Here is an 11,553-nt window from a genome sequence, read left to right on the forward strand (position 1 = left end):
GACTTTTTTTCGGTATCATATTGATTTCACTTGGATACGAGTACTGTCTGATTCAGTGCAGGTTGTATGCCGAGTCAGTTATTACTCTTCCAGTCCGTCACGTAAAAAAATAAATTTCTAAAACGATCATAATACAATATGAATCTGTATTCATTGTTACATCTTTAATAAGTTTAGAAAGAAATGAGATTTTTAAGTCAATAATAAAAAAGATTAGCTTTATTAGGAACTGTACATAAACACCGTGCAAAGGCACACTTCACCTCTAATGTATATTACAAGCCAAAATGTATATACTTTTTTAAAAATAAGTTTGTAAAATATTTTAGCAATTTAAAAAAAAAAGAGGAAAAAATCAGTTGCTGTTCGGATCTCGGTCCTCAGTCCTTCATGCCAATTTAAACTTTTCACCAATGGTGCAGACTGGTTTTGCATGTTACTACACGACTGAAAACATGTACTGATCACTTGAACTCAGCACAGCAGCTCAATATGAAAAAGATATTTACAATAAAAAATTTAAAATGTTAAAGTTGTTCCAATATTCAGTTCTTCTGGGTTTGAAGAGAACTTGTCGATAAAGATCTTCACAACCACTGAAAGGATATTTCACTTTGGCTGCAACAGCAACATAAAATGGAACTTCTGTGGAGGAAATCAGCTGCAGATTGTTGCACGAAGTAACAAATCATTCCACAACCAGCCAAGTGACCAACAAGCTAAAAGGATTTCCTAGAGTACAAAATACAGCACAATTAACTGTCTTTTGAACTTCTCCGTCCATTCTCGTAATCAGAGTCCCGTCGGTGCCGGTGCCGGTCCTTATGGCGGCTGCTGTGCTCGTCGCCGTGGTGCCTCTCTTTTCTCTTCTCGCCGTAGCGGTCGTCCGAGTGTCCGTGGTGCCGACTCCGCTCGCGGTCGTGGCTGCGTTCGTGCTTTTTCTCGCGGTCGTGGTGTCGGCTCTTTTTCCCCGGCTGGGCGTCCCTGTGGTGGCCGTGCCTCCCGTGGTGGTCTCGGTCCTCCGTAGCCCGCGGCCTCTCCCACGGGTCACAGTATTGCTCCTCGAGACGCTTGTAATCTTTGGCCGGCGAAGTGGGCCGGCCCGCTGGTTCGGGGTAGCTCTCGGCGTACGGCGATTGAAGCCCGGGGAGACAGTGCGGGGCGCCGTCCTCAGCCCACGCCGCACTGTGGTTCTGATCCTGGGTGGGCGGGCTGGAGAAGGGAGGAGGGGGGCCGGCTGGGTATTCGTAGCTAGCGGGCACCTGAGGCTGCGACGGGATTAACGAAGCACTGGCGTATGCTGGGAACGCCGGTGTTATCCCAGAGTCGTGTGGGAGCTCCGATGCTTCTGGGGAACGCGCTGCTTGCGGTCCTTGAACCGGAGGAGCGCACGCCGCCAGAGTTACTGTCGCACCGGCCGGCGACGTGCCAGGATCCTCCTTCTCACTCGCCGATGACTGAGCGGTCGTTGGCTTCTCTTTCTCCGCTTTGATCTTGGCCTGAGAAACCTGTAAGTACCCCTGGTGAAACAGGGTGACCTGATCATTCCTCGTGCTGCTCGGCACTGGACCCGGTTTGGGACTCGAAGGAGCGAGCTGGCTGGCTTTACCCTTGTGGAGCTCCGTTGTTTCATCGACATTCACACTGGAATATGCCGACGACTTTTTCAAGATTCCACTTAAAGGAGGTTTTGAGCTACTAGTTGGAGCTGGCGCTGCCTGCGACGGAGCGCTCCCTTCAGACGGCGCCTTTTCAGTTCCAGACAGCGGGCCGGTGTCGCCTGCGTTTGCAGAAGCAGAGCCGCTCGGCTCGGTCCCAATTTGAGCTGCTGACAGTCGTCCCAGGAACACTTCAGTGGAAACATCTGGAGGCTTATCTCTCAGAGAGACGGGCGCACCGTGGGTCACCACTGCAGCAACCTTTCTCCAGGAGTTGTCGGCAGCACACGTGGGAGTGGACACTTCCGGTTCAGCTTTAACGGGTTTAGCTTCTTTCCTCTTGATGACAAAGCGCTCTCGAGGTACAGCTGCCGCTGGACTTTTAGAGGTTTCACCCGATGCCTCGGTTTTCGGAGCTGGTTGGGACTTCTGGGTGTCGTCCGCCATCGTCGCATGTTTACCTCCAACATCTGGCAGAGGGGGCAATTCCCCACCCCAGCCCAATAACACACCGGGAAGAAAGCGCAGCGGTTTTTGGGATTCCAGACTGTTGGTCTCTTCCGATGCAGCGGGTTCTTCCACAGAATCTGTGACTGCCTTATCAATATCTTCAGTCGTGTTTAGGGGTTTCTCTTTCTCTTTTTTGTGTGGAGTAGTCAAGGAGGAGAGGAATTTTTTCTCCTCCTCCTCTTTAGCTCGGGTTTCTTTTGTGGAAATGACGATGGGCATGATTTCGGGCATAATCCCGGCCGTTTCGTTCATGTCCACGGGAAGATAATCCCTTTTCGATCTCTGGCGAATTATGAGTCCAAGAAGCAGATTGGCGCGGTTGTTTTCTAAACCTTGAAAATGAAAAGATGAGTTAAGTTTAAAAGATGAGAAATGTAAGGTCATTTAGAGAGGGGAGATATCTTCGGTTGTGTGTTAATATTACCTGGCCCATCAAATGGAACGAGCTGATGTGGAACCTTCTCAGTCGCACCCAAAGGAATGAGATACATGTCCTTCACTTGTTTCAGGTTATTGGACACCACCCCGAAACGCCTACGACTGCTGAAGTAGGCGTACAGAAGAGTATAGGATATCTCATCTTCCTCCGTCTCGGGGGAGAAGCGAATTAGGCACACCTCCTTTAATATAAGAAAAGGCATGAGTCAGTAAAATCTGCAATCCGTGTGCAAGATGCTGAGCGTAACTTCAGTGGAGCAGCTTGATGATGCGCCACATGAAATCAGAATGTTATACGTCTGACATAAGCTGCTCTTTAATGGAACTGGGTGATTATATTCAATGGCTGAATTTTACTACAGGCTTTATAATCCCTTTAAGGAGGAAAGCTGCCAAATCTCACTTTGGTTCCAGTTGCCCGTATCTTCTCCAAGTAGTCCCACACCGTCTGTGGACTTATCCTTCCGCCGACTTGAACGCTGTCTGGAAGGTCCTATTGACGAAAGAAATATCAACCTTACCGACGGTAAGTCTAAAATAATTTGCCGTATCTTAATATGTTCAGTGGCGTCCACTTTACCTCGGTCAAGTTATCCAAAATGCCCGAGACGATGAAAGCTTTGGTCATAAACTTGGCCACAGAGGTCATGTGAATCAATCCTCGCCACAGGGAGCTCAGGTTCGTGAGGAAAGCGGCCTCTTCCTCTCTTCCAGCTTTAAGATCCGACCTGTCACAAATAGGAGGAAAATGGATGGAGCCAACTTGCAATAACGAGTTGACCACTAGAACCACACGGTGTAACCTCACCTTCCTTCGTAGCCGGACTGAGCGCTTCGGAAGCTCTCCTCTAAAACGGTGAGGTGCAGATCGTCCTCCATTGCCGGCCTGGCTGTGCTCATCTTCTCTTGTGCTTTGGCGGATTGCGTCCTGACCACTGTAGTTGCAACTTTGACCACTTTGGTTGGTGCCTCGTCCACAGGGGGCGCCATACGACCTTATTGAAGGAAAGAAACAAACATGACACGTTGGTAACTGAGGATAGTGACACACAAGCAGATCAAACGTCAAAAAGGGCTCGATGATTTTCAGAGTCGGCTTTATTGGCCATATACATGGAATCTGACTGGTTACACGGACGCTCTCGTCGTACATACATGTAATATATAAATAACGGGTCAAATATAAAAAAGACATTGAAGACAATAGAATAGCAACATGTATGTACAATATAAAAACAACAACAGTGACAATGAATTGGGGATATTAGTCCAGAAAGAAAGTGGCGATAGTGCAGAGGGATGTGTCTGGGTTTTTCTCCTTTACCTGTGCAGATTTTGCAGTTCAGGTCAAATAAGTGGGACTTGTGCTGACCGGTGGTGTCTTTCCCCGCGTCGCCACTCGCTTTCATCTCGGGGGTATTTGGAGGTTCCACTGAGTCTTCTGTCACTTTTAGAGGAGGCTCAAGCTGCTGAGGAAAAGAATAAATCAAGCACACTAGTCGTCCGATTTTACTAGATAATATAGATTTAATGCAGAGTCTCTTACCTCTTCAGCGTCAGGCTCTTTCACTGGTTCTTGGCTCTCAATTTCAATTTCCCCTTTGTGTGTGATCTTAGTGATCGGCCGTCTCTTGGCCTCTCTTTGCTCTTTTTCAATCATCTCAATGGTCTGTAAGATGAGGCAAAAGGGGTTTTGAAAAAAGGATAAAAGAGAACATCTTAAAAAATGTCGATACTACTTACTGAGGTTTACTTAAGAAAACTACAACAAAAACTGAAGCATCTCTTACATGTCTGTTCTCCCTTTGTCGCCAAGCAGCCAATTCTTTCGAGGCCAGCTCCTCGGGGCTCATTCGAATGAGGTTACCAGGAGAGATTTCTCCTTTGAGAACCCTCTTAAAGAGGACCTAGAAAATAGCACAATTTAAATAAATTGACATAAGCAACACCAGGATACTTTACAGTTGGCTAACACGTGGTGTGAAATGGTACTCACATTATTTTTAGTATCTTTGAGGTTAAACATCAAGCTTCTGTACTTGTTCTTGTATTTGTTGTCCGTGTCTTTATACAAGTAAAAAAGCTCTCTCTCCATCTTCTTGGCCACGTCAGAGGCCCTCTCTGCGGACACGTTCAAGTCAGACTCCTTCAACCTGAACAGCAGAAGGCATCATGTTTGTGGATGCTTGTAGAAGATGTTCAAGTAAAGAAAAGTCAGCATGTACTCAATTCTTTTAATGACTTTCACTAATTAAATACTTACCTCTGTAGAAGTATTTCTCCCAGGGAATCACGCACACTTCGCCTAATTGCCTCCACGGACACGGGTTTCTTTGAAGCTGAAGCCTTACTTTTCGTATCTAGTTTCAGATGAACACCTGTGGGGATAGAAACGACAACGTCTGCTGAACAGGGGGCGGGGAACTCTGTGACCGCGAGGACGACAAAATATTAATGATTAACACATTAATATCCAAGAATGAACAACGACATGTTTTATTCTGTTCCGCATTGAACAATAATGCAAAGCCAGCGGCAACAAAAGAAACAACAAAGGCATTGGCTGCTCTTTAAAGAGACCCTCACAGATGATTTGGGTTTGTACCGACTCACAGAACGAGCGACTCGCTCGCCGCACCGGCCTCTGGCCTTTAACCCGATGCGCAACACAACAAACAAACTAATCTCTACACTCACAGCCGCCCAATAAATACCTGTTTTATGAGCTGCTTCTCTGACATCTGTGGACTGCCTTCTATCAGCATCCTTAACAAGAGCAAAAACCACATTAATAGTATTTAAACTAAAATCGAAATACAATACACACAATAGTATTAGCCCCCCCCCCCTCCCGAGCCAAAGGTCAGAAAAAAGTACAGGGTGAGTTTTATGTGTGGAAAAATATACTTTGGTGAATACACCAACCCCCCCGTGTCAGCCTTCTGTACAAAGTTAAAAACAAAAAGACACAAACCCTTGGAGTGGCAACACTGGCTAGGATTAAAATCAGGATGAATTAGTTGAGGGGACAAATAACAATCTTTGTATATAAAACTCATTGTGTCACTATGTACTTGTCTTACTGGTCTGACTCCCCCTGAGGCGGAGGGTCCCGGTTGGGGCGGCAGCTTAAGATCCTGTACCTCTGTCTTGGCTTGAACTTCTGGCTTGGCGGCTGCTGGGGTCTCTGGCTCCACCTTTTGGCTTTCCTCCTCGCAGCACTTCAAGCACACGTACATCTGATCCTCCTCCTCCATTTCACGTACTTTCGTCAGGTCAAGCCCAACGCAGTCGCCATGGAACCAGTCGTCACAGCGGCCGCAACCAACCATGAACCTAAACAAAGGACGCATTTATCACAAGGTGTTTCTGCGTCTCCCAAGCACCAGACGCCCTCTGGCACAGGACCAAAAGGACAGCGATATTACGATTCCCTTGTTCAAACACATTGGACTGAAAGCCAGTCGGGTCATAATTGTACCAATATTGTTAATCCAAAGTCTTAAAAAGGCACAGTTCACTCAAAATCCAAAATACATATTTTTCTACTTACCTGTCGTGCCATTTATTACTCTAGATTGTTTTGCCGTGGAATAGCTAGAACTCATCAGCAATGTTTCTTTCCGACATTAGCGGTTACTCCAGATGATCAGTAGAGCTTGTTGTCAGCAGTTTGTGGATTAAAGTGAAAAATATGTATTCTTGCTTTTGGGGTGAACTGTCCCTTTAAACTCCTTGCTGAGTAAGAGCGAAACAATCACCGTTTTAATGTTGCTTACACTCGTGTAACTAACTAAACACCTTGCCCGTCAAGTTAAATCTACAGCATATCATTAAGTGTGAGTAACACAGTGCGGGATCGTGCAACTCACATGTTGTTGTGGTGTTTTTTACAAAGGCCACAGCAGTTGTTCCCGTCCCACACAGACTCGCTGTTAGCAGGTTGCTCCTCGGCGGTTTCCTTCTTCACAACGGGAGCATTGTCTGGAATGAACAGCTGTGGCTCGTCCACGGAGATGCTTCTCGCCGGTTTACTTTTCTGTCTTTGAAGGATCTTTTCTGGCTTTTTCAGTTTGGGCTTCTCCTGATCCTCCTCTGGCATTTTTAAAGAAGGGCCTGGACGAGCGTGTATCGGGCTAGCGGCCTCACCTTTGGAGATATTGGGAGAGTGAGTATGTTTAGTCGGTCCCTGCTGATCAACGCGGTTGCCAGATGAAGGGCTCTTCTTCGCAACCGAGCTCGGTGTACTTGGCAATTTGGGCTTCACTTTACTTTCCCCCGTGTCCTGTGACTTCTGCATTTTAGTGCCATGCTCACTTTGGGGGTTTTCCGCTGGCCTTTTCAACGTTGAAATGTCTTTCTTTTCCTTTGGAGATTTTATTTTGTGCAGGTCTCCTCTTTGGATTTTGGATGGCATGTTTTGGGACATTTTATGTTCCTTAATCGTGTCGTTTGGTTTATCTGAAACCAAGTCCTTGTCCTTGGTCGAGGTCAGTCCTTGTTTTGACTTCAACAGCGTTTGGGCCACAATCTCTTGTTTTTCCTCATCACCATCATTACCAACAGTGGTTCTGTTATTCTCAATGTTTTGTGACTCTTTGATATTCACATATTTTCCTTCACTGACTGACTTTTGTTGTGCAGGAACACTCTGATTGTCAAGATGTGTCTCTTGCGTGTCGGTACTCCCCATTAAAGTCCCGTTGGTGGTCTGCACGTCGTTAGGATTCACATACGGCCCGAGGGCTGCATCATCAGCAGAGCTCTTCTCAATGACCTCCGCCCCATTCTCAGGTGTGGGGTTCTGTACATCGACAGCAATATCTGGCAGCACGGCATACGAACAATCTCCGTCGAGGCACGCAGACTGGCTCGCTTCAAAATGTGTGTAAGAGGGTCCTGGGAGCAGTTCAATCCTGAATCCTGCGATTGTGACCGTCAATCGTCTCAATTCAACAGAAGGATTCAGCCATAATCCACCAACAAAATTGTTGACGTCAACACGCCCTCCCAGAGTTAAGTCTCTCTTCATTTGGGAGCCTTTAACTCCTGTCTCAATAGGAAATGTCTTCTGTAGCCTGTTCGCTGGCTTCTTTCCAGCTCGTACTGGGATCATGGTTTCGGTGGATGTGTCGTCAGGTTGAGGACCACTGCTACATTCTGTTTCAAGAAAAACAAACAAAACATGGGGGGAAAATTTATCACGCCATCTCCAATTTGCAGGTGCCATCTGATGGAAATAGGAATCTCCATGAGCAACTCACCGTCTTCGATATGACTTGGACGTTTCTTCCGCATGGCAACAGGTTGCTTGGCTCGTGTAATCTCTGCAACTTTCAGTTCGCTGCTGATGCCTGTGGAGGCTGAACCATCAGCAGGACCTGCAACAGCCAAAATAAATATAGAATGTATATCCCTGTGTAAATGGAAATGCAAATTTGTTTAAAAAAAATGTAAAAAGTAATATTTAAAATGGATAGAAGTAGAAATGACAATCTCAACAGTTGAAGATTAGCTATTTGGCTGATACTGATCATTTATATGCATCTTTAAAATATAGAATTGTTCTGTCTAATGAACCAAAAGCACAAATAAAACGTACTCTGCGTTGATAGAAGTGTGCGGTTATTTTTGATACTTCAAGCACCTTACTAATGATATTGTGGTATCCTGTATGCTTTTCAAAATATAATTAAAATACACTGGACACATTAAAACACTTTGAATAACTACAATATTTCCCTGAGCGTCTGTATGTATGTCTTAAACATATTCAAAACAATTAATGAGTCTTGGTGATTTTTATCTAAAACCAAAATAAAACAGTTTATCATGGGCTAATGCTGAAATCAAAACGTCTGTGTCCAAAAGGATATTGACAGTTATTATTTCCTCTGCATACCTAAATCTAGGGAGGTATGCCTATGTAATTTGTTTTATGCAACTAAAAAAGCTGACTGAACATATTAGAGAAAAGGTGCTGCTGATGAATAAATAACGTTAGCAAGTTGTTACTTTAAATGTCTTTTAGAAAAAGCTGTTGGTCAGCTTTAAATCAAAGTTTGGAAACAATACAAATAAACATTTTTAGCCAGGAGGCATCTTCTGACATACCTGTTGAGCCAGCAATCTGAAAAGTGGCGTCCTCATTGTCCAGCATATTGAACTGAGAGCTTGCAAATCCAAACATGGGGTCTTTGTCACTGAGCATGTTCTTCAGTGACTCGTCCAGTCCGAGTCCGGTCCCAAACGCATTACTGGCTTCACATTCCAAATGTTGAGCTGTTGCAAGGGAGTCGTCCAACTGGTCACTGGGTATTAAATGGTTACTGTCCACAGTATCCATGAATGCTGCTGCCTTCCTGTAATAAAACAACACAGACAGAAGGGTAAGCAGGCATCAAATGACCCACTTTGATCAAGCTAAAGTAGATTAATAATGCTTCAAAACAGCCATCATGAACCATGCCCATCTAACCAGGCTCAGTCAGCTCGTGAGGATCTGAGCAGATCAATCTCACATCAGTGGCAACAGGTGGAACATAGTGTCGAAGTCCAAATGGCATCATCCTCCAGACCAGTGGCTTCAAAATAAAATAATCAACATGAGGGACAACCTCAATTCAAAGGGAACATGTGTTCACACTGCTCTTTGTCAAAAAGGATTTTAAATGATTAAAAAGGATTTGCTTGTGTAAATGTCTAAGCTTTTACAGATGGTTCTACTTTCTTGGAGCAAAGCATTTCCAAATCTCCATATTTACTTGATGATTTACAGAGACCAAATAGTCTTTGGATATGGTCATTGGGAAATTAATCTAAAGTTAAAATGACAGGCAAGATACTCAAAAGTGCTTTGCACTACATATTGTTGCCGGCTTGGGCTTCCTTAAGTCATTTCTTTTGAATTTTCAATGATGAGCTAAAAAGGGAAACTGCAGCAATATTTGACAACACATCAACATTAAGGATTAAAGCTTTAGTGACCTACCCACCCTATATTCTGAAATATGATGTTACTCAACATAGTGGGCACAACCTGGAAACTTAACATGTTAAGAAGTGTATAACCTCTACAACTTGTTTTTTAATGAGGAAAAATAAAGTTGTAGTGTATAACCTCTACAACTTATTATTTGTATGAAGAAAAATAAAGTTGTTTTTGGCAAATTAGAGTTGAAAGGACAAAAAAAACCATTATTTGCATGTTATTTAGTTTTTCTTGGACCAAAACTATTGAACAAGTTTATAGCCTCGTGTGAAAGCTGTCCGATAACCAGGCAACCATATACCGTTATGTGTATTTCTTGAGAGGATAGCTGCGGTGGGGGTCCAATGCGGGTCAACTTTGACCGGTTGGTTCTTTTACTTTAATCGAACTATGTTCAAGAACTGCCAAATAGGTCAGCATGGAGGAACAAAACACGAAAGGTTATCGATTTCTGACGCAATGTTGCTCACAGTTGGTGGAAATGGAGTGACGGGCAGCTTAACACGTTGCTCTGTAAATAATGTCCTCCTTCTTCAACCTCACGCCAGCGTCTCCGTGAGGGCCATTTCCGTGGGTCGATCACGTTTAACTACATCCCCGATTAGCCGACACGTTCAAAGCACATTAATGCAAGTGCGAAGGAACTATTGCTGCGGCACTCGGAGAACCTGCAGAGGGAAGCTAATGTGATCCTCGCTGGAAGTTACCGTTTTTAGATCACGTTACGACTGCACAACCTTGAGCAGGCCAGAAGAGAGCAGTGCACACATATTACTTAGATACGAGAGCATTTTTCTAGAAGGGTAGATTTGATTCTGCTTAATATAACGTAAAGCTCACGTAAATGACGTCCGTGTGTCCCGCTTCTCCCAGTGAGTGGTTTCTAGTCGGCGTGCTAACGTCACAGCTAACGACGCTAGCATGTAATGCTACGTTACGTTAGCGAGCGAACGGGAACTTAAGGAGGAAGTTACCACCGATGGTTGAAATGCAAGCTCCATCTCTTCCTTCGGATATTATTTGCCACATTTGAAAATATATAAATGCGGCAGAAAAGCTCAAATGTGTGGCAGAAACATGTAGATGTGTAGTGAGCCAGCTCGATGCTACATCTATCAGACAGGCTAGCTCGGTAGCTTTAGCCTAGGCCTCAAGTCGCCAAGTTTGTTTGTAGCCCGAACGCTGCTAACGGTCGTTGGATGATCACGCCCACGTGCATCTGCTCCATCGTCTATCATTTCGATTTCTGGACATACTCGTCTTGATGCATCTTACCTCTCCACTGCTGCAATGTTGGACCCAGCGCGTTTAAGATCACATAGTAGCACAGCTACTCCCAGTAACTTCCTCTAACTCGGCCGTCATTCGTCCTGCTGCTGCAAAGCCCCCTGACAGGCAGCGCTGGATGTCACGTGGCTTCTGTTTACAGGTAGCGTCGCAGCTGATGGTGCGCGCGCGACGCGGATCCACGGCGCGGACTTTGCCGTGGACTTTGGGCACACACGAGTGGGGAGTGTTTTGGTCTCGGAGACTGTTGTTTGAGTCAACTTTTCGACCGCATTTATCAGTCTCACTAAGACAATAATGCATTTATTTCTATATATAGAAAGTGAAATATTTGACACCCTCTTGTCTGGAAAGCTAATGTATTTATTTTTCTTTTACATCTGAAAAGCAGATTCTAGCCCTTTGTGTCAAATGACTTCAAGTGATAGTTTCAAACTGGCCACTTTTGCTATTGTAAGCAAAAAGGCAAGTCAATAGTCCATAATAACACTGCAGAATAAATAGTGTAATTCCCACACAATCACAAGCAATATATTTTGTACATAATCTCTTTTTTTAAGATTCATATAGCTATTTAAATATATTATTTCACCTCGACATATCTACCCAATAAATATAATTTCTAAATGGTATTACTTTCTAATCCAGTTTTTAAATGTGAAACAACAC

General features: G+C 44.5%; 1 protein-coding gene across 3 annotated transcripts; it reads right to left on the minus strand.

Moving 5' to 3' along the window:
- Positions 1-203: 203 nt before the first annotated feature.
- phf3 (PHD finger protein 3) lies at positions 204-10,988 on the minus strand. Of its 3 annotated transcripts, none has more exons than XM_056436021.1 (16): positions 10,873-10,988; positions 8,721-8,968; positions 7,871-7,987; positions 6,479-7,766; positions 5,750-5,942; positions 5,321-5,372; positions 4,870-4,984; positions 4,603-4,759; positions 4,397-4,513; positions 4,153-4,275; positions 3,931-4,075; positions 3,415-3,601; positions 3,187-3,334; positions 3,010-3,099; positions 2,593-2,788; positions 204-2,500 (listed from the first exon to the last, which is right to left on the minus strand). In XM_056436021.1, exons 2-16 carry the CDS (start codon positions 8,950-8,952, stop codon positions 756-758), a joined length of 4,905 nt encoding a protein of 1,634 aa, XP_056291996.1. In that variant the 5' UTR covers positions 8,953-8,968; positions 10,873-10,988; the 3' UTR covers positions 204-755. The 3 variants fall into 3 exon arrangements, with proteins under 3 accessions (XP_056291996.1, XP_056291994.1, XP_056291993.1); XM_056436019.1 differs by having other exon boundaries at positions 3,931-4,072; positions 5,690-5,942; XM_056436018.1 differs by having other exon boundaries at positions 5,690-5,942.
- Positions 10,989-11,553: the final 565 nt, after the last annotated feature.

The sequence above is a fragment of the Pseudoliparis swirei genome, chromosome 17 (genome assembly GCF_029220125.1).
Source record: "Pseudoliparis swirei isolate HS2019 ecotype Mariana Trench chromosome 17, NWPU_hadal_v1, whole genome shotgun sequence".
Classification (NCBI taxonomy): domain Eukaryota; kingdom Metazoa; phylum Chordata; class Actinopteri; order Perciformes; family Liparidae; genus Pseudoliparis; species Pseudoliparis swirei.

Coding starts and splice junctions, on each gene's coding strand:
- phf3 (XM_056436018.1), bottom strand. CDS start 8,952: ATGGATACTGTGGACAGTAACCATTTAATACCCAGTGACCAGTTGGAC. Junction 4,985..5,320: donor AGAAGCAGCTCATAAAACAG/GTATTTATTGGG, acceptor CTATCCCCACAG/GTGTTCATCTGAAACTAGAT. Junction 3,602..3,930: donor GAACTGCAAAATCTGCACAG/GTAAAGGAGAAA, acceptor TCCTTCAATAAG/GTCGTATGGCGCCCCCTGTG.